The sequence below is a fragment of the Elephas maximus genome, chromosome 26 (genome assembly GCF_024166365.1).
Source record: "Elephas maximus indicus isolate mEleMax1 chromosome 26, mEleMax1 primary haplotype, whole genome shotgun sequence".
NCBI classification, from domain to species: Eukaryota; Metazoa; Chordata; class Mammalia; order Proboscidea; family Elephantidae; genus Elephas; species Elephas maximus.
Window position 1 is genome coordinate 33,441,773 of NC_064844.1, and position 26,508 is coordinate 33,468,280.

A 26,508-nucleotide genomic window follows, 5' to 3' on the forward strand; every position below is an offset into this window, starting at 1 on the left:
GACCAAGATGGATGTCGGAGGAGACTCTGAAACTTGCTCTGGAATGTCAAGCAGCTAAAGCAAAAGGAAGAATTGATGAAGTAAAAGAACTAAACAGAAGATTTCAAAGGGTGTCTCGAGAAGACAAAGTAAAGTATTATAATGACATGTGCAAAGAGCTGGAAATGGAAAACCAAAGGGAAGAACACGCTTGGCGTTTCTCAAGCTGAAAGAACTGAAGAAAAATTCAAGCCTCGAGTTCCTCCAGATACTGATCTGAAATTTGCTTTCCTGCTATTTCTACCTCTTAGCCCCAGTTCTGACCTTATTAGGCTACCACATCAGGTTATTAGGTTAGTGCTTATTATATATCAATATATTGTTGGAATATGGGTTGTCCTGGGGCAATTCTACAACTGAGCAAAAATGTTATAGCCTATGTTGTAAATTTATCTTTCCTAATTGCTTTTCAGAGCCCTGGTGGCAAAGCTGTTAAGAGCTCAGGCTGCTAAACAAAAGGCTGGCAGTTCAAATCCACCAGCCACTTCTTGGAAACCCTGTGAGGCAGTTCTACTCTGTCCTATAGGGTTGCTATGAGTCAGAATCAATTTGATGGCACACAGCAACAAAAACTGCTTTTCAGTAAGGATGATCATTATCATTTATCATTCATCATTACCATCACGAATATTATAAATTATAAAGGTATGCACCTTCTCCTCACTTATCGACTATCTCATTATCCCATATTTTGCATTTACAACAATAGTAAAAAATCTACTATCTGACTACTTTGTGCATTAGCAACCTATGTTTGGCAGTAATAAACACTGAGGTGTGAGGCGAGAGTAACTCTGGCTGTGATGGTTAAGGTTATGTGTCAACTTGGCTGGGCCATAATTCTCAGTGGTTTGGCAGTTATGTAATGATGTAATTTGGCAGTTATGTAATGATGTGGTCCTCCCCCATTTTCGTACAATAACCTGGTCTTTGGAACCTAACCATGTTGATAAGTGAGGAGTGGGTATATATATATTTACCCACATTTATAATGATGTGTATTTTATATATTATGAACATTATATCTATTATGAGTATTATACAATATATATGACTACACATACGCATAGTCATATGTAATATGACTTATGCATGCACACACTTAAGTCTGGGTGGCACAAACAGTTAAGCACTCAACTACTAGCCGAAAGTGGGGTGGTTCAAATCCACTTGGAGGCACCTTGAAAGACAGGATTGGTAATCTGCTTCTGAAAGGTCACAGCCTTGAAAACCCTATGGAGCAATTCTACTCTACACACATGGGGTTGCCACGAGTCAAAATTAACTATGACAACTAACAACAACATATATTTAAGGATTATGGATATGAAATATAGCCTGAAATTAATTTGAATCCTAGTTGAACACTTTATTTAAATTTGGTACAAAACATTTTATTCTGTGTAGCAGCAAATTCTTTGACTGGACTATGGTACAAGCCGTTTTAATTGGTCTCCATTTAACCAACTTGCTGGATTAACTAATGTTTCGCTCCATCTGAAAAACACCCTGGCTGGTGCCCACAGCCAGAAGGCTGTTCTTAAGTAGGTCCACACAATGCGGCCCTTATAGGTTGAGCAGTATGCCTTCAAGAGTCAGCTGTCTTTATTCTCCAACATGCCTGCGCCACTGTATTCATAACCATAATTATATAATTTAATTCAAGGGTATGTAAAGCAATAAAATACGAGTATGAAAAGAACTGTTGTTTCAAGGACAAGTCGAATGCTTTAGAAACACCAGATAAAGTTGATTCAGTAAAAGGAATGCTACTGAATTAGCTGTGAACGAGACAACTGTAAAAATCTACAGGGATTTTGCACTCATTTGCTTTGCAAATGTCTATAAATGATTACTCCCTTTAAAGTGGGCAATGTAGATAACATATAATAGACGTGTCCTAGGCAAGACAAGCCATACAAAAACTAAAGAGCACACCTCTACTCAAAGAAAGACCTTGAAAGTTTGGTGAATGAATGTATATTTATATGTTTTAAGTTAAAAACTAAAAATTTAAAAGCTACATTATCTTTTTGATGACTTCCAGGTTTAATCACTTTTTTTTTCAAATAACTAATCAGTTATTGGCTCTGATGACAGACAGCTCCTATTACAGTTCATAGCTGAACTCAGTCTTTCAGGACACTGCTAGGGGATTGCCATCACAAGAAGAAGATGCCATCACAACAGTCTTAAGATTCCATATAATCAGTCTAAGTTTTCCAGGAACTATACACAGATATTAATAAATTCATTTACTGGTGTAGTCAGACCACACTGATATGAAGCAATAGAACAATTGGGATGTACAATATGTAGCAGAAGCCAAAGAGCTTAAGGATTAAATATAACATTAAGAGAAAGCAGAGACTATAGCAGACAAAGCTTTGCGAAGCTGAGTGTTCAAAATGATGCTCTCTGAAAGAGCAGGAGGAAGGTACTTCGTGAACCCTGACTAAGAACATTGCTAAAAGAGAGACAACCGATGAGAAAGCAAAAGCCATAACAGATGTTAGGCGCTTGGTTGCAAAAAGACTTGAAAAGCAGGGGGTGAGGAACAAGCTTGCAAGAAGAGTCAGTGTAAAGTGTTAAGAAGCAGGACAATGTAGTTCACAGAAAGCTAGTCCAGTTCAGCAAAAATGATTCAGATTCTCTTATAATCCTATTAAGGGTTATTATTAACCTCTATAAAATGAAATGAGCAAACTTTAGGATCTTGTCTTAGGCTGGTTCTCTAGAAAAGCAAAACCAGTAAAGTGTGTGTGTGTATGTGTGTATGTATGTATTCACATCAAGGAAATGGCTCACACAGTTGTAGAGGCTGGAATGTCCCAAGTCTGTGGGTCAGGATACAGGCGTTTCCTGATTACATTGCTCAGGGCATGGAGAACTTAAGATTAGCAGGTCAGAGAGGAGGGCTCTTGTTCACAGGCTGCGAAGACTGATGAATCCCAAGACTGGCAAGCAAGACCACACGTAAGCTGCTAACTCAAGTCCTGAGAACTGGAGGTCAGATGAACAGGAGCCAACTGCAGGATCAGAGTGAGCAAAAGCCCACAAGTCCTGCCAGAATGTCCACTTATATTTGATGCAGGCCACACACCCAAGGAAACTCCCTTTCAACTGAGTGGCTACTCATAGCAGATACTATCATGGAGGTGATCACATTATATGAAATCTTATCATGGAGGCAATCATTAACATCATACGACTACCAAACTACATCATAACTGCCAAACCAGAGAACCATGGCCCAGCCAAGTTGACTCACAACCTTAACCATCACAGATCCCAAACTCATACACTAATTGAAGCTATGTGAACTGAATGAACCATGTCTTAATGCCACTAAAACATTCTAGAAAAAATTTATATTTAAAAGATACACCATTTCAGAAGAGATCATAAAAGGATGGGAAATAGATATCCCCTATGTGTTTGGGATGTACCTAGCTGTTTAAATACTTCATACAGTACACACTGCCGTTAACAAATGGCATTTTACATGTGGCTCTTTTGCATTTTACAAATGTCTTTTACATATATTATTTCATTTACTATTCATAAAACTCTGTGAGATAGATACCAACCTTTCTATTTTACAGATGAGAAAACCAAAACTCATAAGTGTTCAGTGATATGCCCAAGTTTACACAGCTAGAAAGTGGGTAGCAGAACAGAATCCTGGTTTAATTTGGATAAAAAGGAAAAAATCTCTATCAAGTCTAACAATTATTATCTTTTTATGTCTTTCCCCCTTTTTTCCTTCTTCCCCTCCTTCCCTTTATAGATCATAAATCATTGGAATATCCTGTTTTTGTTTTTTCACTTAACATTATATCATATGCATTGATCATGACTGCTTAATCTTCATATAGTCCATTTAATGACTATATAATATTATGATATGTGAGTTACTTCATTCAAATGTGTGGGGGGTGCCACTCTATGGAACCAAAGGCAAACAAGAAAAAAAGTTACTTAACCGATCTCCTATTATCAGGCAACCAGGTTTTTGCTTGTTTTTTGTTTTCTGCTATCAAAGGTAGAACTAAGATGAAACATCTTCTCTCTATGGCATACGAGATGAAATGGCTGTCACTGAACAAACAGCAATCCCTTCCTTCAAAATACCCTCTCCCCTGTCCCTGGACAGTGCTCTGTTTTCCTAGTCTCTACTATATTTTATTTTTATTGTTATAAACATATATGTAACAAATCATTTGCCTCTTCACATGTACAATTCAGTAACACGAGCTATGGTTATCATGTTGTTCAATGGTTACCACTGTTTCCAATTTTCTCATCACCCTTAACAGAAGCTCAGTGTCCACTAAGCTGTGAGTCCCACTTTTCCCCTCCCTGCCACTCATCATGGACAGTGTTTTTGAATTACTGTCTGTTCATTTAATTCTGCACACCTAACATATGTTTATTTAAATAACTGAGAGGAAAAATGAGTGTGGATGAAAATATATTTATGTTTTACTTCAAAAAAAAATTTTTTTTTTTCTCGTGTTACTTGCAAAGATAATTACTTTACATGTGTACATGAAACTAATATACCCTATAGGAGAGTCATGAAAGCTACTGTAGAAGCATGGATAAAATCTACTGAGATTGAACAAGAAAGTAAAATATTCCATGTTTCATTTTATTTGGCTCTCAAAGGACCATTTGGTCCTTTGCTTTCTTTAAAATGCAACTGAGCTACAGCTACATGGCACAAAGTAAAAAGGTGATCTGGAAGTTGAATAATTTATCTGGAAAACCATCAGCTCTCCCTTTCAATTCATACAATGATGACATAGCCTAAATCGAATTTTAAGCAAATGTAAATACAGTTACTCTCTAGGACAAATTCTGGAAGAACACCTCAGGAATTCCAAGTAGAAGCCACTATAGATCCCGAGAGGTGTATACGTTGCTTTTAATTTAAGGCAGTGTCAAAATACTTCTCTCCAAGGGCTGAGAAAGGTGGATTATGTAATTTAACAAGATGATGCCATATGAAAACCTAAGCTGAAAGCTCTCTAAATTTTAAACAATACCCAGCAAATGTTCTCATAATCTTGGATCCTTTACTCAACTTATGGCATCTCTGGGCTGGAAAGCACATTAGAGGCCATCTATCCAGTCATCATACATCCTAATTCCACTGATAAAGCAGGCAGGGAAAGAGCACGGGAGCATCTGAGACAACATCGCGCCAGAACATTTGGTTATTTCTCACCTCACTCACAGGGTGTTTAGCTCAAGACTGTGGCGGTCCATGCCCGAGAGGAGACCTCTATCCCCAACACGGTGCCACTGTGACTTACCTTCAGGGGCCCGGGAGCGGCACTGACCAGTCATGGGGCTATACTCCTGGTTTTCATCTGCGCAAACACACAGAAAGGACCCCTCCACGTTTTCACAGAAGGCTTCGCCACACACGCCACTGAGCAGTTCACATTCGTTCACATCTGGAAAACACAGCATGGGTCAATTTAGGTGTGTGCCTCATTCCTGATAGCTCTTTATTTTACCAGCTGTGCCAAGGCTGGTCATGTCTGCTGAAATGAGGAGATCTCCAGTGAGCAATCAAGCCCCTTCTGCTCTTTTAGGGACGGGGTTGCTATTATTTGGTTTGCATGATAGAACCACAAAAATGCAAAGCAAAGGTTCAAAACTCTCATTCTAGTTTTAAGGCACACCATGGAATTGTACTGCAAGCATCATTTGTACCCTTTGACCCTCTGTTTCGTCATCTCTGACTTTCTGAAATAATGAAGTCTTAAATGACCAAATATTCTACTCTCAGTTCCGAATTCAAAGAAAATTAGAAATACTGTTAATTCAGAAACCATAGAATTCTTTACATTCATTTAAAAATATTAAAAAAAATCTATTTAAATGTCTGAAAACATAGTTCTCTAGCAGCCAAAATGTCTATAACTTAACAGTCGGAATTCAGGTTGTCTACCCCTTTGAGAAATGAAGGAAAGAACCCCATAAATATTAGTTATGGTATATCAACCATACACATGAAACAAATTGGTGTAATAACTTATCACTGATTTCACTGTAAGATTTAAAATTCTGTTGACATTTCTCATTTATTTGGCTAAATGATTTTCTTCTATACTTAAATACAACATAATTAAAATACAAGCGAGGAATCTCACTGATAAGTATGTTTTATTCAAAACTGTACAAGTACACTGCACTAAAGAAAGGTGGATATTATGCTTGACCTTGACAAGTATTTTTACCTTTCTCTACCTAAGAAATATTAATGAGTACCCAGTTCAGCAAGTCAGTGCCTGACTAGACATCCAAAATATTCATGCATTTTATGCATTAAAAATGTATAAGCATCAGCTTTCATAAGCACACTTTGAGATGGTTCATACAAAGTTAAGAATTTGAGCAATTATTCAAATCACTCAGTAAAGAAAAAAAAATCCTATTTTCACCTCCTATACCTAGCCAACTGGACAAAAAAAATTATGTATCTTGACTTATTTAGACAAAATACCTCAGTTTTCCATTTCACTTTGTGTATAAACAGACTTAAACTCAATGAGCTGGGTTTAGCTTAAGAAATGACATTACGACATAAAGTAAAGCAGAGACTTGGTGCATTTAATCAGCCTAGACAGTCATAATTTAGTCTAGAAAAATGTACTTTAGAAATTTGCCAGTTCACATTTATCAATTTTTAGGTAAATGTCAAATGGAAATGTCTACTCTCTAACTTGTGTTATTTAATTACATAGCTATCGAGACCTCTCCCACCAGACTGCACTCATCTAATCAAGAAATATCTTCCAGTTTACTTTTATGAGCCAGGCCCTGAGGAGAAGGCCCAGTGCCTGCCTTCACAGAGCTTATAGTCAAGTCAGGGAAATGATTAGATCATTTTACAAGCTAGGTAGGTGCTACAAAAGAAACCTACGGAGCACAGCAGTAGACCTCAAGTGCAGTCATGGGTTAGGGAAGTGACATTTGAGTCAAGATCTGAAGGATAAGTGGAGATAATGAAAAATGAAGGAGGTGGTAGCAATAGCTTAAGAGCATGCAGGCTTCAGGTAGAGGAGACATGTGGCCTAAGGCTGGTCTCATGGATACTCATCTTTGAGATTCTACATAGTACCCAGCATAGTGAGGTGCTCTGTTAATATTTTTGAAAAATGAATAAATAGGCAAATAAGATGGAATTCGTTGATTCACCAAATGATAACAAATATTCCTTACCTGAGGTTGGTGTTTCATGTGCTGAACTGAAATGTTAACATGGATTTGGGGGTGCTCATCTGGCTGCTTAGAGATGAATGTTAACCAGCGGTACAGGAGCTATGTGGAGTCAGTGGTTCAATACCTGGTATTTAAACAGTTAATACTTGAAACAAAATTAACTGAGTGCTTACAACAGGTCAAGCATTGTGCCAGACCCAGGGGAGAGAAAAAAGCAAAATTCTCAGTCATGTGGAGCTTCTAGTCTTGGAGAAGGGGGTGACGTGTGGTACACACATAATTAAATTATCCCCCCAAAAGGTTGTTAAACCATTATAATTGATGTTTGCTTAAAGTGTTATGGAAGCTGGAGGAGGGGTCACAGATCAGCTTGAGAGTGAATGATAGAGCAAGGGTAGCATCTGGGAGGAGATGACACCCAATATCAGTCTTCAAGAATGAATGGGATGAGTCCAGGTACAGGGAAGGGGAGGTTGGGAGTATATTCCCAGCAGAAGGAGCAGAAACAAACATCAGCTGAATAATTGAACAGTTACACGAGCAACCAAAATTACCATCATGTTGCTGGAATATAAAAGGTAAGAAAGGAGGTAGTGAGGCTGGGAAGAAAAGACCAGGCCCTAGTAGTCAAAATACTAAGTGAATGTCAAATGAATTTTATTATCTGTATTGGGTGGAAGGGAGACCAAAGTGGAAGTCAAAAATAGAGACTAGGATAGCCATCACTGTCTTATGAAATAGCTATGTCTTCTTGTGACTAATTCTTCACTTGTAAAGAAGGGGATGTTGCGGATGATTTCCGTGCTCTCTAAACACCCTGATGTATATACCTTCCTGTCCACACACAGTACTTGGCATCAAAATAACCAATGTGTTTGTGTCTCTCGCTCAAGCACAGGGATCTCCTCTTTGTCCTCGTCCCAGCATGAAGCCCAGTGTCTGGGATGCTCATAGCATACAGTGGGCACTCAGTAGTAGCTGCTGAGCTGCAGTGAAATCTATTGTCTTCCCACTTTGGAATCCAGTCTTTCTATAACTCAGCTGTTACTAAACAAAGGAAAAAATAGATTCCATAGCTCAAAAACTAAAATGACTAAGAGGAAAACATGTTTTCTATTGAACTCTTTGATTTGACTCTTTCTTTCTTTAGTAATCCAAAAAAAGAAAAAGGCACCATTTTCTTAAAGATTTGAGAATTAGCAATTTTTAGTAATGCCTGAAATGCACCACCTAGTGACCATTACGTGTCAGCAATCTGGAGCTGGAAAGAGAAAGCACTGGTGCAATCCCTTCACTTTTTAAAGGAATATCCATCCCCTTAGCTTTTTCAGGACTCTGAGAAATGAAGGTCAGAGGGGTTATGACTCGCCCATAAATGACCCATACACAACGCCATTTCTTCAGTCTTACTCTGCACTGCAAACGACTTTTCTGTGTTTGTGTTGTTGTACACCAGCATGTTTTAAAACAGAAATATACTCTAATAATGGGGAAACAAAAAAGATGATATCAATTCACAACAAGGATAATTTAAGTAAGTACCTGGGTTTGTATCTTCGACTGGGTTTTCAAAAACATATGTTTTTGACTGGCAGATGCTTATGTTCAAAACCACATTAAAGCTTCGTAAATAATTTTTATTTGTGATTGGGAGTTAGTTAAATTTCATAATTAATCTCATAAGAGCAATTATTATTTGAGTGGTATCATTAAACCTCTGAATAGATTCTGTTTTCCAGTTTAATCTGGATGAAAATGAACTAATCTTTTAATTGCTAATTCTCAAACTATGAAGTTACTGACTCCTCCTCATGTGGCATCTTTCACGTAGTGAAAATAGATATTTTCCTAATAAGAATAAGGTCTTGCCTTATTCTGTGAAGTTTTGAATTTAATAATCTTCTTTTTCTTCTTTTGCCCATTTAATTGTTCTAATTGCAAATGTGCTTCCTGATGAATTGGATTTGAAGAAATCACAGCTGATCAGAAACTAAAATATAAAATCTCTTCTTCTATATGAGAATGTGTTAGCCAGATTCTAGAACATCTGATGGTATTCAAGATTCCTTCCAGCCCCACCAATCCCAAGACAGACTGAAGAAATACAGTTGCACAATCCAAAGCATCATTTTATGGGTGTCATTCCTGGAAACTGAAGCTCTTGCCAACACTTTTCTTTAAATACACTGCCTAAGGAGGTGCATTTTGAAGACAGACAAGCTATACCACACACCAGACTCTGTTTCCCGTGCAGGAGGGACTACAGAGTTCCGCATACTTGGCTAAAAGTTTAAACAGATGTTCTTTTTGAAAAAAATTCTTAAAGTTATACTTCTATATTTCTTAACACACCCAGCCATTTCAGAAACCATACATAATTTTATACACCCCAATACTGTGTGACAAAATAAAATCCTGATGAAATTCTACACACATTATTTTGCTTATTATAATCTCTCCTGTTGTTCATCATTTTGATTTCTTATCAATTGGGAGATGTGACACATCTTGGGGAAAAAATTTAAACACTCACCCACACACCCTTGCCCATCCTGTGGGGCCTGAAAGCCCTGATAACAAAGGCAGCGGAAGGAGCCAGCCGTATTATCACAAAACCCGTGACTGTCACAAACAGTGTTGTTTACACATTCATTAATATCTGCAAAAAAGACATTTAACATCAGACACAAAACAAGCACAAGCTGACAAACACCAGATATTAATGATGGACAGAGGTACTCCACACACCTTGATTAGTATGAGATGATCATGTTTACACAGAAAGCACTTTAAAACATTTTACATATAAATAAAATATTTTGACGGAAATGTCTTAATAGCCAAAATGTTAGGATCTAGGAGAAAACATTTACTTTTCCTCAGGAAATGTTTATAAACTGAAACGACCATTATAATCACCACCATCGGTATTTCTGAAATGTTTTCAGCTCTTTATTTCCAAGGAGTGTATATTCCTACGATGAAAACAAGTGAAAAATGCTGTCACTGTTTTTGGTCATGGTAAACGCAAATAGTTCTATCTGTCGAGCTCTGGCTGAAAGAAGCTCTGGCCTCCCTGGATACTGGTTTATTCAAACCTGTAGATGCGATGGATTATTCAAACCTGTAGATGACCTTGATCAAGGCTAAAGAGCATTTGCTGGACGTCAAGGGAGTGACTCTGGTGAGTTCCACAGTGCAGCCAATGCCGGTTATTCACCAAAAAAGACTTCCTGTCACCAAGTGACATTTAAGGTCTTAAATGTCAGTGTTTCTCCAACTGATTAGCCAGCGGGCAACTTGTGAATTCATTTTGTTCTCTGTAAACATGATGATAAATACTGATCCTGTGCCTTTGTTTACACTGATAAAATGTTCTCGTAAAAAGTGATGTCTCAATTGTAAAGTTACACCCCAACTTTTAGATATTACTCTTCTTTACCCTTACGGTTAGAAATTTTCTTCTCCACGCTTTCATTTCCATTCTTTTAGTTTACTGCCACAATGCACACTTTCATCTGCCAGGTCCTTTGCTCTCTTTGATTCCAGACTTAACAGTTCCAAAACACATGTTTTTGGAGAAGCAAATAAGAAATGCAATTAAAGCATCAAATATATATGATAAAAACTTTGCTTTTGATCCAAGTGATAAAATGAAAAATTAAATGCACTTGACAATTTAGTTTAGGGGGAGTTGATAGTAGTATTAATGGGGCTTTTCCTTTAAAAATTTTAGAAAGCAAGTCCAAGAAATAATCTAGAAGGAAAATAATATACATACAATTATTTTCAGCATCTGTTTCACCTTCCATCTTAATTTTCCAACATTGACACTACCAAATATAAGTTCAGAGACTATCTCACTTTGGAATTGTAAAATATGAGTTATCCCATCAAAGTTTCCTTAATTTTCTCAAGTCAAAGTAAATTGATTCTCTTTTCCTTTCAAGCCTGGGCCCTTTCTCTCATTCCCATCAACTTCTTCTGCTATCTAGTCCCATCAGTTAATTTCTTTCCAGCCTCTTCAATTATTTCTCCCCTAGCTCCTTCCCTGTCTGCCTTAAACAATATTCAAATCTCTTGAAAAAAGTTTTCGCATGACCACGATGCCACCCTAGTTAGTATGCTATTCCATTCCTTCTATCACTGCAAAATGTCTCAATGGTCTCGCTCATTGCCTTTATTTCCTAATACACCTACTCCTCCCTTATTGACTATCCCATTACCTGATATTTTGTACTTATGACAATAATAAAATACTATCCAACTATTTTGCACATTAACGACATACGTCCGGCAGTAACAAATGCTGAGGTGAGAGGCAAGAGTAACACTCGCTGTGATGGTTAAGGTTATATATGTCAACTTGGCTGGACCATGATTCTCAGTGGTTTGGCAGTTATGAAATGATGAAACTGGCAGTTATGTAATGATGTAGTCATCCTCCATTTTGTGATCTAATGTGGTCATCCTCCATTTTTGTGTAACACCAATTTTCACATAATGACCTGGTCTTTGGAAACTAAACTTGTCGACCAGTGAGGAGTGGGTGTACCCCTCATCTGTAAAAGGAAAATAACAAAAACAATAATAATATTGATATGTTCTTCTTAGAATTACTGAGAAGATTAAACAAAACAACATGTTTAAAGAGCTCTGAACACTGCCTATAGGAAGCATTCAATATATGTCAATAATAATATTAAACACATTTATATATATTTATTATACACATGTCAACCCTGGGTGGTGCAAATTATTAAGTACTCGACTACTAGCCAAAAGGCTGACAGTTCAAACCCACCCAGAGGTATATCAGAACGCAGGCCTGGCAATCTGCTACTGAAAGGTCCCAGCTTTGAATACCCTATGGAGCAGCTCTACTCTGCATACATGGGATCATCATGAGTGACATGGGGTCAACTCAATGACAACTAACAACATTATACACATATAATTATTATTATTATAACCCCTCCACTTCCTTCTCCCCATTGCTTTTTTTTTTTTTTTTAAGTTGTGGTTTAGGTGAAAGTTTACAGAGCAAATCAGTTTTCCATTCGATAGTTTGTACATAATCCTCCTCATCTTTAATGACTTTGACTTCCTAACACTTTATCCAATGGAAACTCCTCCGAGAAAGGCCAACAATGATAGACCATCAGTAAGTCTAATGACCAACTGCCAGTCAGTCATCCTCACCCTGGCTCTAAGGCTGGTTGTCACCCCCCCTTGAACTCTCCCATCCCATGTTCCACATGTTTTCCTACCTTAACCACTCTGACTCACCCTCACCCTTTCACAGCCTGGAAGAGGGTGTCTTCCAAAGCCCAGGCCCTCCTGGGATCTGCTGCGGTCCCAGTACTCTATCTCCACCCTCCTCAGACTTTCTCAACTTCAGTTACTTCAGCCCTCAGATGAATCCCAAGTCTGCATCTCCAGCCAGGATCCTTTCCCAAGTATATGTCTTACTCTTAATCATTTCCAATTTGATCATTTGTCATAATTTCAAACTCATCAAGCCTAAAGCTGTCTTCCTACTAATCTCCCCACTTCCTGACCTGAGTGAGGAATTCCGCTCACCTCCATTCTTCCTTTTTATCCCTCTGTATCTTATTTCCTAACGCTTGAACTGAAAAGTCAATTAACTTAGGGACTGATATTTAGTTCACATTTAAAAAAACGAACCTCCCTTGCAGCATCTGACATAAAAAAGACACTCAGTAAATCTGTCTGATTTATTTTCAACGTCAGCAGAAGACTGGGATTATAATTTATTTACTGACACGAACATGTAAGGAAGAACCACATCATGTCACCAAATCACTTAACACAGGCCACTGCTCATTTTAGACTCCCTGAAAAGGGTGTCTGATAGAGAGATTGTGTTACTAACTGAATCACAAGATTTAAGGGCTGGAAGGAAACTTAGAAATGCAACTACCATTTAAATACTGATGACTTCTCAGTCTCTCTCAGGGCTTGACCTCTGTCCTTCACGATCATTTATCGAATGCCTGCTGGAACTGCTCACAATAAATGAACTTATTATCATGCCCTTTTCACCTCACCCCCATTTCTCCCATATCCCCTTCATCACTGACTCCAACTAGCCATCCAGGCCACCTTAGTGTCATCCTGGACCCTTCCCTCTCTCCTACTCCTCATATCAAAGTAGTCCTTGTCTTTCTCCTATCATGCTTCTTTTTCATCTTTCCTGGAGTACTGCAGCCACCTCTTTCTACTCCTAATTGGCTTCTTGATCTACAGTCTTGCCCCCCTCCCTCTGATCCAAACTGCTGCCAATGTGCTCCTTCCAAAATACGTATCTGTCGGTGCCATTCCTTTGCTTAGAATGTTCAGTATCTTTCCTGGGTAAGGATAATGACCTCTCTCCTTCACAGAGCACAGAGTACTCTTTGTTATCTGGCCCCTGGCCACATGTCTGGCCATGTTTCTCAGCACAACCTCCTCCCCACTTTACACTCCAGCCATATCAGTCTACTGGAGTTCTTTGAAAACTCCACCATCTTTAATTTCTAATTGGCTTGGTTCATACTCCCCTCTACATTAGAAGTCCTTACCTATTGCTTTGATCAGAAACTCCTACTATCCCTTCAGGAGTTAGCCCAAGGAGTGGCTCCTCTGTGGAACCTTCTTTACTACTTCCAAAACCAAAAACCAAACCAAACCAAACCCAGTGCCATTGATTCGATTCTGACTCATAGAAGCACATTTAAAGGCCCTCTGCTCTTAGCTCCCATACCATTCTGTGCATTACTGTGTTTATCAGGGATACTTTACAGAGTAATCTTCAACTAAACCCCACCAATAGCTTATTTCTCTACTAAAATGGGAAGAAGGTTAGGAAAGGAAAGTAGCTACTAGAAATCTGGTGGCTTTTTGATCCAGATGCTTGAAGTAAAATCTCTTATTTTCCGTTTTATTAATTCTATGCAATTTTAGGAAACCATGGTGGCACAGTGGTTAAGAGTTACAGCTGCTAACCAAAAGGTCGGCAGTTCGAATCCACCAGGTGCTCCTTGGAAACTCTATGGGGCAGTTCTACTTTGTCCTACAGGGTCGCTATGAATTGGAATTGACTTGATGGCAATGGGTTTGGTCAACCGGTTTATGCAATTTTAATTAATTCTATCTAGAGTAGATAACGATTTCTTGTTACTGTCACAGGAACTGAATATTTGGCCTGAAGGTGCACAATCTCCAGGCTGATTATAGGTTGCTGGGTGCCTTGTAGTCTCAGACTTACTATAACAGTGATTAACACAGAAAGTTTAGATGGCCAACTTTTTGAATTTGAATGAATAGGAAAAAATAAGATGGAATGACTGCTGGAGATTAGCTCTTCAATAGGGAATATTTTAGAAAGGGTAACAGACCACAGCCCAGTGAAGGTGGAGGGGTGTTGGAACTGAAGTGACTCATTCTTAAAAGAATCAACGCTGTCAGTAACTGACAGGCCCACAGTTTGAGTGTCTTAACTACAGAGAAAGGAGGCCTGGCGGTACAATGGTTAAGCACTTGGCTGCTAACCAAAAGGCTGGTGGTTCAAACCCACCCAGCTGCTCCCATAAAGATTATAGTCTAGGAAACCCTACAGAAAGTTTTACCTTGTCACATGGGGTTGCTATGAGTTGAAATTAACTTCACAACACCTAACAACACCAAAAACAATAACAACTATAGACATATTTGGCAGATCAATTTTCCTTGTCCTTCTGCTTTTTCCTTAATACATTTCTCAATGGACCAAAAGTTTTTCAAACCCTATTGCTTATTATCAGGGAGTCCTCAAATAAGAATAGAACTCCAACTATGTGCCCCAACTCTCAAATAAAGGTACAAGACCAGACAGTGGGTATAATTTTTCCACTTTGGGAAACTGAACTATGAAATAAGAAAACAGTATTGAAAGGAGGCATGATTTTCTAAAAGGGGTTGGGGTAAAAAAAAAAAAAAAAAAAGCTTGTTTACTGACCAAGAAATTAAAGCTGTGTTCCAAGTCCTCAGAAATGAAATTCGTAACATAGAAACCTCAATGGTTCCATTAGATTTTCTGTATTACACACAGAAAAGTCTATGTGTATGGTAAGAAACGGGTATTTGGGTATATTTTGTTAGCACAATTTTGGATTTCTTTTTCTCAGATGCATTCTTCAGTTTGTTTTGTTCTGAGTTAAGAAAAAAATTCTTCTCTTTCTCACCTTTTTAACATCACCTACCTTTGTTTTGTCGATTTTCTTCTTTCTCATTCTGAGCAAGACGTATCTACTATGAGAGGAAGAAGCTCTCTAATGAGCCTTCCTTCTGCTGCCAGGTCACTCAGGAGAGGCAGATGATAGGAATGGGAGTATCATTTTTAGCAACAAATCATTCACAGGAAAATCTCCATAGTGACTGCATGGTTGGGAAGAAAAGGCCTTCCTGTCATCGGAACATTACCAGATGAATCATATGGTTCATCTAGAAGTATTTAGTACTAGACTTGAGCGTTATCTAGTTCAATTCCTTCATTTTAAGAACCAGAAAACTGAGGCATTGAGAGGGGAAGGAACTTGCCTCAGGGTACCCAATTAGTTAAAGGTAGAGCTGGCAATGGACTGGCGCCTAGCTGGGAACAAACTTCTGAATCTAAGTTGGGGCTTTGTCCATTATATCCTTTCGCCTCCACCACGGTGATGGTTACAAAAGGTAGTCCTGAAATGGCGAAGAGAACTAACCAAATTTTGAGCCCAACAAGCATACGGGAATTTGTCCACTATCAAGATGGAAGTCACAACACACAGTCTGTTACTCCTTGATCCATTACTTTCTGATTTTCAGTTTAATCAAACACTCTTTGAACCTTGACATCTTTGTCCTTAAAACAAGAACTATCATTATACTAGAAATCTAATTATCACAGGTACTGCAAGTTCCAAAGAGAATGCTTTTCCAGGAACTCTTGGAAGAAAAGTCTATCCGGCATTAAGGAAGTACAAGCCTTGGGAATTGCCTGGCCTGTGTCTAGCATCAGCGATCCTGGATCTCTCCACAAAAAGGAAATGCTCTACTACTTTAGTCCAGGGCTTCCTGACAAACTGGAATTGGTTAAACATTTGGTGCCAGAATCATAGGAAAACAGATCCAAAGAGAAGGGGCTTACAGTGGAAGGCATGTAAGTTCCTGCTTCAGGGGAAATGCAGTTCCCGTACTCCTCACTGAAAGGAAGAGAAGCTGACCAGGAGACAGTAAATCCCAGGCAAGAAGTGGAATTGAAAGATGTTAAACAAGCTGAATAGCTGCCCAAAGGAATAATGGCACAGCTGCTGGCCCAAAAGAGATTAAGGTCTCTCTCACAAGAGGGAAGCCAGGGTTAAAATGGAGATGAGCACAGAGCCTAAAGAATCTAATTTAGCCAATAGGAAATTAAAAACTGGATTTGAAGATGGTCCAGACAATACAATAGGATATGGAAAGAGTCTTTCAAAAAAGTCCACTGAGGTCTGGCAACACCAGCAAGGCAGGAGAATAGGGGCCTTACGTGTTATAAAAATCAACTTTTGTTCTGGAAAATGCAGATAAGCCAGAAAACAGCAAAAGGCAAGGTCCTTCTGCAGAGTCTGATTGTCATGCTTTTGTCTGGCAGAGAAGGGAAGGAAAAAATGTGGGGGAACTTTGACAAGACTGTTTTGAAAGCTAGCAGTATAAGAAAAGCAATAAAAAATAAAGAGGGTAGCAAACTACCTCTCATCCAAACTTTCTAGCATATAAATTCCAGAAAATAGGGCTGGCCAATGAAAGATCATTTTTACCAGCCTTGAAACTTACTGCTGTAAAGATACTTATTTAGATTATTTTTTTAAAAACTACTGTGTAAGCAGCTGTAAGTGCCAGAGAAACTAAACCAAAACCTTGCTCTGATTTTAATCAACCATTATGTGGACAGCATATATTCACCATAGTTTTAAAATATGTCCTATAAAAGACCATCTCTAAAATCACAAACGTCATCCCAGTCCTCTGATCTACAAATGTGGGAGTCATTCTTGATTCCCTACCCACATCCGTCAGCACATCCTTTTGATTTTATCTCTTGGTTATAGGTCTCTCCTCCTCTCCAACCTTATTCAGAGCCTTTGGATTTGAATGAATAGGAAACCTCCCATATTGCCAATATGGCCTCCTAACTTGGATTTCTGCTTTCTATCATTCATTACCATCCTAAATCCATCCTCCATAATGACAGAATGATTCACCTATTGAAATAGTCCAATCAAGTTAATTCTCTGCTTAAACCTCTTCAGTTTTTCTCCATGGATAGTAGCATAAAGGCCCTTCCTACATGCTCTTTGGAGCTCATCTATACTTGACTTCTCAAGAAATCTGCCTTCTAACTGGCTCCTCCACCCTTGCATCTTATAGTTCCCCTTCTTTCCCCCTCTAATGGATCAGTCCGTCAGGACCAAACATCTTCTGCTGTCTCCATCATAAAAATAAAAAAACAGCTTCTTTGCTCCGCAGCCAAAACCGTATTTCTTACCTTCCTTTAACAGCCAAGGTCTTCAAGTTGTCTATGCATGTTGCCTCCACTTCCTGACTTCTCATTAATTCTTAAAGTCAATCTTGGGTGGCTTCTGTATATAGGACTCCAGTGAAACTACTCTTGATCAGGCCATCATTTTGTAAAATCCAAAGGATCCTTCTCGATTGCTGTCTTAATAGACCTTTCAGTGGTATTCAGTGCAGTTAACCACTCTCTTCTTTTCGAAGCACCCCTTTCCTTGGATTCTGTGGTCCTATATGCTCTTGGGGTTCCTCTTACTCTTTTGCCCCCTGTCTCTCCAGCCCCATCCCTCACCAGGTCTACTTCTCACTAAGTGTCAGCTATGGCCTTTTTCACTTCCCTGAGTACACCAAGTATTGCCCTGCTTCAGAGCCTTTGCTCTTGCTACAACTCCTCCTAGAAATGCTCCACCCCACTTGCCACCCCCAACCTACTCTTCAGTTGGGCAACTCATCCTTTACTCCCAGCTCATTGTCATTTCCTTAGAGAGATCTTCCACTCAAAATGAGGCTTTCCCTCTGGCTTCCTCTTAATGATGCTGTTCTTTTCTTCACAGCAGCTGTAATGAGCCATGGTCATATGCTTGCTAAAACGTTTATTTCTTCACAGTTTGCTCCTGCAAGTGCAGTTCTATGAAGGCAGAGACCATGTCTATTCACCCATCACTGTGTGTCCATCACCTCGGATCAAGTCTTATACATGAAAGGTATACAGTGAATACTTGTTCAATGTAAGCAAGCAAGCATTCCACAACGTGGCCTTTGTCTGCCTCTTCAGTAGGTATATACATATATCTCGTATCTCCCTTTTTCTCTCATATGTTCATCTGAAACTAATTTACGTACAGTGTTCCTAACCCTATGCAATATTTTGTGTTTCTGAATCTTTGCTTGTGGCATTTATTCTGCTAGGAATGCACTCTCCTCCTACAGCTCCCAGGCCACATTTTTGACCTAGATAACTTCCATTTACCCTCCAAAGTTCAACTGGAGCCTTCTGGAGGCCTTTTCTGATCCAAACTTATGCTGAATAATGTGTCTACTCACACAGCCTCTTCCTGTTCCTCATTAAACAATTACGAAGACCCTGAATAATATGGCATATCACAGTATCACCAAAACCTAAGGCTGAACATTCATGGTCATAACGTGGGAGAATGAACCTCCAAAGGCAATAGGGCTGGGCTAGAAAAACAACTGGTGGCCTACCCATTTTCCACCTCATCCAACAGCAAGAGTCAAATTAAAGCTGCATTGAAGGCAGTAAAAAAGTAAAATTTACAACACAGGAACTGTATTTGAAATTATCAAAGGCAAACTTGAAAAGTTCTTCTAGACTGTAGATGAAAAGGACAAAATGATGGACAAGAAAATGATAAATATGCAAACCACAGAACCTTGACTTAAAGAGTATTCTTGTAGAACACATACAGAAGCTGTAACAGAAGCAAAAATCAAACAAATATGGAAAAATTTAAAGAGTCTTTTAAAAAAATTTTTATTTTTTAAAGGATTGCATATTCAGATTGAAAAGGCTCACTGTGTACTTTGTAAAATTAAAGACCCCATACCCAGACATATCCTAGACAATTATAAAGCTACAAAAAAATTTACAATTATATAGCTAGAAGAAATTATTGACATTAAAAAAACAGGCTGTTCTCAATTTCACTGGATAATTCTGTGGGAAAAAAACTCATAACCCAAGAAAGCTCAAAAAAAAAAAAAAATCTGACATTCATGTGGGAAGACATCAGAATGATTTTCTCAGAAACAAAACTTCTCAGATATTATATCATTTATGGGCTCTTATAAAAATTACTATTAGTTACATTTGATTCTCATGAAAATAGAACCAAAATTAAAAACTCAAGTTTAAGAAAGTCTTGCTATAAAAGTATTAGAAATAAATATTTAAACTAGCTAACTGTGGGAGTTTAAAAAAAAATTATTAAAGCTATAGTAATAATCTATTCAAAAGAGTCTTGAAAGATCAGAAAATATAACATATAAATTTGACATATATGTAACATAACATACATATTCTATATAATTACTGAAATATAAAACACATGAACATATACTGGTACCATATACAAAAAGTATTTAAGAACTGGTTAAATTTAAGAAAAAAATAGTGAAAAATATTCCTTGAATTATAGAGAAAGGAATCGAAAGGTATTTGACTCTGAGATGATACAAAAAAAAAAGGGATGAAGAGATGATAGTATATCAAATTTCAATCTATAATGAAAGCATCACTAACCTAAGGGAGAAACATGTTCTTTCAGAAATATTGTTAGGAAAATCAAACATTTGGAAAAGCATCTAGCTAAATCTTTACTATGTATCATATACCACACATTTCATAAAACATAATTTTTGATTTTCCTCACTGGATTCAGAATATTACTCTTATATGACATTCAGTTTTATATCCCAGATGTATGAAATATTTTATATTTTATATATAAAAATAACAACAAAGATAAACTACTGTAAGAAATATATACACAATTGATCACAACAGAATGAGGAAAATCTTAAAGTATAAGAGCCATGAAAGAAATAAAAGCATTATATAATTAAAAGCAATTAAAGATGAGGAAGTATTTGTTAAATACATATAAATTATTATGCTTAATATATATAAATCAATTAGAAAAACACTAAAACTCCATCTTAAATAGGCAAAAATTCATAAAAGAGAGTATATGAAAACGTAAGAAGTTAACCTTGTTAACAATAAATGCAAATTAAAATGAGATATTACTTTCTCCTTATCAAAGAAAGAAAGAGAAAAATATGAACACGTGTTTCTGGAGAGAATGCTAGGAGCTGGGAAGACTTATTCTGTGCTGGTGGAAGCAGGAACTGGCAGAACCTCTGGAAAACAAGACACTAACATCCTTTGATCTACTAGTTACACTTCTTAGGACCTAGACTAGGGACATCATCGATTAAAATAAATGCTTACATCTAAGTCTGTTCATAGAGTATTGAACAGAAACAACAAAAGATGTTTCATATATAAAAGCTGGGGGGTGGGGTGGATGCAGAGGTACTATTAAAAAAAAACCTGAAAAAAAGAATAAAAAACGGAACAAAGAAAATATGGGACAAATAGAAAATAATAAGATAACAGATTTGTACCAGCATGAGTTACAGACTGTCTCTTTATCCCTCATTCACTCACCAAATATTTATTGTGCCCTGACTAATATTCCACATAGTATAGAGCAGTGAATTAAATAGTCAGATCCCTGCCTCATCAGCCTTAAGAGTCTGACAGTAAACAAAAAACAAGGTAAACACAGAATAAGGTCCTAAAGAAAAAACCTAAAACAAAGAAGGGGAAGGGGAAGTGTGAAGAGGTGACGGTGTTCACTGAGGAAGTGACATTTGAATAACAGCCTGAGTCCAATCCGTTGAAGGCCTTAACAGCAAAACTGCGGTTACCGAAGGAAGGATTCTGACTTGAGACTGTAACATGTAACATAGATATCCTGCAGGAGTTTCTAGCCTATAGATTTTGAACTTGCCAACCCCCATAATTGTACGAGCCACTTCCTTAAAATTAATCTCTTTCTGTAGATAGATATTTTATGTATTATGTACTATTTATTTATAATTTTACACATATAAATATATTTGTGTGCATGTAAAAATACTCTGTTGGTTCTCTTTATTTGGAGAGCCCTAATGCACATTTTTATTAGTATCGTTTTAATAAAGCCATGAAATCAGGTGTAGAAGTATCCTCACTCTACTCACACCGGGACTCTGAGACAATCACTTAACATTCTATCGGTTAGACACCTAACAAGTTACTGATTCTGGAATCAATATATTTATCTTAACCAGTTGCTATCAACTTCGACTCATGGCAACTCCATGTGTGTCCCAGTAGAACTGCGCTCCATAGGGTTTTTATTTTTTTTTTTCAGTGTCCACCTAATTTAATTAGCTCACTCTTCATCAGCATCTCTCTCCCCTCCGCTGACCAGTCCTTTTCATGCCTGATGAGTTGTCTTCGGTGATGGTTCCTGTCCTGTGCCATCAGAAGTTCTGGGGAGCATTGTCTCTGGGATTCCTCTAGTCGCAGTCATACCATTAGGTATGGTCTTTTTATGAGCATTTGGGGTCTGTATCCCATTGGTCTCCTGCTCCCTCAGGAGTTGTCTGTTGTGCTCCCTAACAGGGCAGACATCGATTGTGGCCGGGCACCAACTAGTTCTTCTGGTCTCAGGATAATGTAAGTCTCTGGTTCATGTGGCCCTTTCTGTCTCTTGGGTTCTTAGTTGTCGTGTGACCTTGGTGTTCTTCCTTTGCCTTTGCTCCAGGTGGGTTGAGACCAATTGATGTATATTAGATGGCCGCTTGTTGGCATTTAGGACCCCAGGCGCCACAATTCAAAGTGGGATGCAGAATGTTTTCATAATAGAATTATTTTGCCCATTGACTTAGAAGTCCCCTCAAACCATGTTCCCCAGACCCCAGCCCCTGCTCCGCTGACCTTTGAAGCTTTCATTTTATCCCGGAAACCTCTTTGCTTTTAGTCCAGTCCAGTTAGGCTGACCTTCCTTGTATTGAGTGTTGTCTTTCCCTTCACCCAAAGCAGTTCTTATCTACTGATTGATCAATAAAAAACCCTCTCCCTCCCTCCCTCCCTCCCTCCCCCCTTTGTAACCACAAAAGTATGTGTTCTTCTCTGTTTTTTCTATTTCTCAAGATATTATAATAGTGGTCTTATACAATATTTGTCCTTTTGCCTCTGACTCATTTCGCTCAGCATAATGCCTTCCAGATTCCTCCATGTTATGAAATGTTTCACAGATTCGTCACTGTTCTTTATCGATGCGTAGTAGTCCATTGTGTGAATATACCACAATTTATTTACCCATTCATCCGTTGACAGACATCTTGGTTGCTTCCAGCTTTTTGCTATTGTAAACAGAGCTGCAATAAACATGGGTGTGCATATATCTGTTTGTGTGAAGGCTCTTGTATCTCTAGGATATATTCCGAGGAGTGGGATTTCTGGGTTGTATGGTAGTTCTATTTCTAACTGTTTAAGAAAACGACAGATGGATTTCCACAGTGGTTGTACCATTTTACAATCCCACCAGCAGTGTATAAGAGTTCCAATCTCTCCGCAGCCTCTCCAACATTTATTATTTTGTGTTTTTTGGATTAATGCCAGTCTAGTTGGTGTGAGATGGAATCTCATCGTAGTTTTAATTTGCATTTCTCTAATGGCTAATGATAGGGAGCATTTTCTCATGTATCTGTTGGCTGCCTGAATATCTTCTTTAGTGAAATGTGTGTTCATATCCTTTGCCCACTTCTTGATTGGGTTGTTTGTCTTTTTGTGGTTGAGTTTTGACAGAATCATGTAGATTTTAGAGATCAGGCGCTGGTCAGAGATGTCATAGCTGAAAATTCTTTCCCAGTCTGTAGGTGGTCTTTTTACTCTTTTGGTGAAGTCTTTAGATGAGCATAGGTGTTTGATTTTTAGGAGCTCCCAGTTATCTGGTTTCTCTTCATCATTTTTGGTAATGTTTTGTATTCTGTTTATGCCCTGTATTAGGGCTCCTAGGGTTGTCCCTATTTTTTCTTCCATGATCTTTATCGTTTTAGTCTTTATGTTTAGGTCTTTGATCCACTTGGAGTTAGTTTTTGTGCATGGTGTGAGGTATGCGTCCTGTTTCATTCTTTTGCAAATGGATATCCAGTTATGCCAGCACCATTTGTTAAAAAGACTATCATTTCCCCAATTGACTGACACTGGTCCTTTGTCAAATATCAGCTGCTCATACATGGATGGATTTATATCTGGGTTCTCAATTCTGTTCCATTGGTCTATGTGCCTGTTGTTGTACCAGTACCAGGCTGTTTTGACTACTGTAGCTGTATAATAGGTTCTGAAATCAGGTAGAGTGAGGCCTCCCACTTTCTTCTTCTTTTTCAGTAATGTTTTGCTTATCCGGGGGTTCTTTCCCTTCCATATGAAATTAGTGATTTGTTTCTCTATCCCCTTAAAATATGACATTGGTATTTGGATTGGAAGTGCGTTATATGTATAGATGGCTTTTGGTAGAATAGACATTTTTACTATGTTAAGTCTTCCTATCCAAGAGCAGGGTATGTTTTTCCACTTAAGTATGTCCTTTTGAATTTCTTGTAGCAGTTTTATAGTTTTCTTTGTATAGGTCTTTTACATCCTTGGTAAGATTTATTCCTAAGTATTTTATCTTCTTGGGGGCTACTGTGAATGGTATTGATTTGGTTATTTCCTCTTCGGTGTTCTTTTTGTTGATGTAGAGGAATCCAAGTGATTTTTGTATGTTTATTTTATAACCTGAGACTCTTCCAAACTCTTCTATTAGTTTCAGTAGTTTTCTGGAGGATTCCTTAGGGTTTTCCATGTATACGATCATGTCATCTGCAAATAGTGATAGCTTTACTTCCTCCTTGCCAATCTGGATACCCTTTATTTCTTTGTCTAGCCTAATTGCCCTGGCTAGGACTTCAAGTACGATGTTGAATAAGAGTGGTGATAAAGGGCATCCTTGTCTGGTTCCCGTTCTCAAGGGAAATGCTTTCAGGTTCTCTCCATTTAGAGTGATATTGGCTGTTGGTTTTGCATAGATGCCCTTTATTATGTTGAGGAATTTTCCTTCAATTCCTATTTTGGTAAGAGTTTTTATCAAAAATGGGTGTTGAACTTTGTCAAATGCCTTTTCTGCATCTATTGATAAGATCATGTGGTTTTTATCTTTTGTTTTATTTATGTGATGGATTACATTAATGGTTTTTCTGATATTAAACCAGCCTTGCATACCTGGTATAAATCCCACTTGATCAGGGTGAATTATTTTTTTGATGTGTTGTTGGATTCTATTGGTTAGAATTTTGTTGAGGATTTTTGCATCTGTGTTCATGAGGGATATAGGTCTAAAATTTTCTTTTTTTGTAATGTCTTTACCTGGTTTTGGTATCAGGGAGATGGTAGCTTCATAGAATGAGTTGGGTAGTATTCCGTCTTTTTCAATGCTTTGAAATACCTTCAGTAGTAGTGGTGTTAAGTCTTCTCTGAAGGTTTGGTAGAACTCTGCAGTGAAGCCGTCTGGGCCAGGACTTTTTTTTGTTGGAAGTTTTTTGATTACCGTTTCAATCTCTTTTTTTGTTATGGGTCTATTTAGTTGATCTACTTCTGAATGTGTTAGTTTAGGTGGGTAGTATTTTTCCAAGAATTTATCCATTTCTTCTAGGTTTTCAAATTTGTTAGAGTACAATTTTTCATAATAATCTGAAATGATCCTGTTAATTTCATTTGGCTCTGTTGTGATGTGGTCCTTCTCGTTTCTTATTCGGGTTATTTGTTTCCTTTCCTGTTTTTCTTTAGTCAGTCTAGCCAATGGTTTATCAATTTTGTTAATTTTTTCAAAGAACCAGCTTTTGGCTTTAATTCTTTCAATTGTTTTTCTGTTCTCTAATTCATTTAGTTCAGCTCTAATTTTTATTATTTGTTTTCTTCTGGTGCCTGATGGGTTCTTTTGTTGCTCACTTTCTATTTGTTCAAGTTGTAGGGACAGTTCTCTGATTTTGGCTCTTTCTTCTTTTTGTATGTGTGCATTTATCGATATAAATTGGCCTCTGAGCACTGCTTTTGCTGTGTCCCAGAGGTTTTGATAGGAAGTATTTTCATTCTCGTTGCTTTGTAAGAATTTCCTTATTCCCTCCTTGATGTCTTCTATAACCCAGTCTTTTTTCAGGAGGGTATTGTTCAGTTTCCAAGCATTTGATTTCTTTTCCCTAGTTTTTCTGTTATTGATTTCTAGCTTCATTGCCTTGTGGTCTGAGAAGATGCTTTGTAATATTTCGATGTTTTGGATTCTGGAAAGATTTGTTTTGTGACCTAATACGTGGTCTATTCTAGAGAATGTTCCATGTGCACTAGAAAAAAAAGTATATTTTGCAGCAGTTGGGTGGAGAGTTCTGTATAAGTCTATGAGGTCAAGTTGGTTGATTGTTGTAAGTAGGTCTTCCGTGTCTCTATTGAGCTTCTTACTGGATGTCCTGTCCTTCTCCGAAAGTGGTGTATTGAAGTCTCCTACTATAAATGTGGAGGTGTCTATCTCACTTTTCAATTCTGTTAAAATTTGATTTATGTATCTTGCAGCCCTGTCATTAGGTGCGTAAATATTTAATATGGTTATGTCTTCCTGATCAATTGTCCCTTTTATCATTATATAGTGTCCTTCTTTATCCTTTGTGGTGGACTTAAGTCTAAAGTCTATTTTGTCAGAAATTAATATTGCTACTCCTCTTCTTTTTTGCTTATTATTTGCTTGATATATTTTTTTCCATCCTTTGAGTTTTAGTTTGTTTGTGTCTCTAAGTCTAAGGTGTGTCTCTTGTAGGCAGCATATAGATGGATCGTGTTTCTTTATCCAGTCTGTGACTCTCTGTCTCTTTATTGGTGCATTTAGTCCATTTACATTCAGCGTAATTATAGATAAATAAGTTTTTAGTGCTGTCATTTTGATGCCTTTTCATGTGTGTTGTGGGCCATTTCATTTTTCCACATGCTTTTTTGTGCTGAGACGTTTTTCTTAGTAGATTGTGAGATCCTCATTTTCATAATGTTTAACTTTATGT

At 37.8% G+C, this 26,508-nt stretch overlaps 1 protein-coding gene across 6 annotated transcripts in view; it reads right to left on the bottom strand.

Annotated features, from left to right (window-relative positions):
• The window catches only part of LTBP1 (latent transforming growth factor beta binding protein 1), a 740,867-nt gene that overhangs the window by 70,020 nt on the left and 644,339 nt on the right, over window positions 1-26,508 (bottom strand). For 3 of the 6 annotated variants that reach the window (XM_049870391.1, XM_049870390.1, XM_049870393.1), the window contains 2 exons: window positions 9,812-9,937; window positions 5,361-5,504 (listed from right to left, as the gene is read on the bottom strand). In XM_049870391.1, coding sequence (XP_049726348.1) covers window positions 5,361-5,504; window positions 9,812-9,937 — 270 coding nt within the window. The remainder of the gene's footprint in view (window positions 1-5,360; window positions 5,505-9,811; window positions 9,938-26,508) is intronic. The other 3 variants (XM_049870392.1, XM_049870394.1, XM_049870396.1) reach the window with 1 other exon arrangement.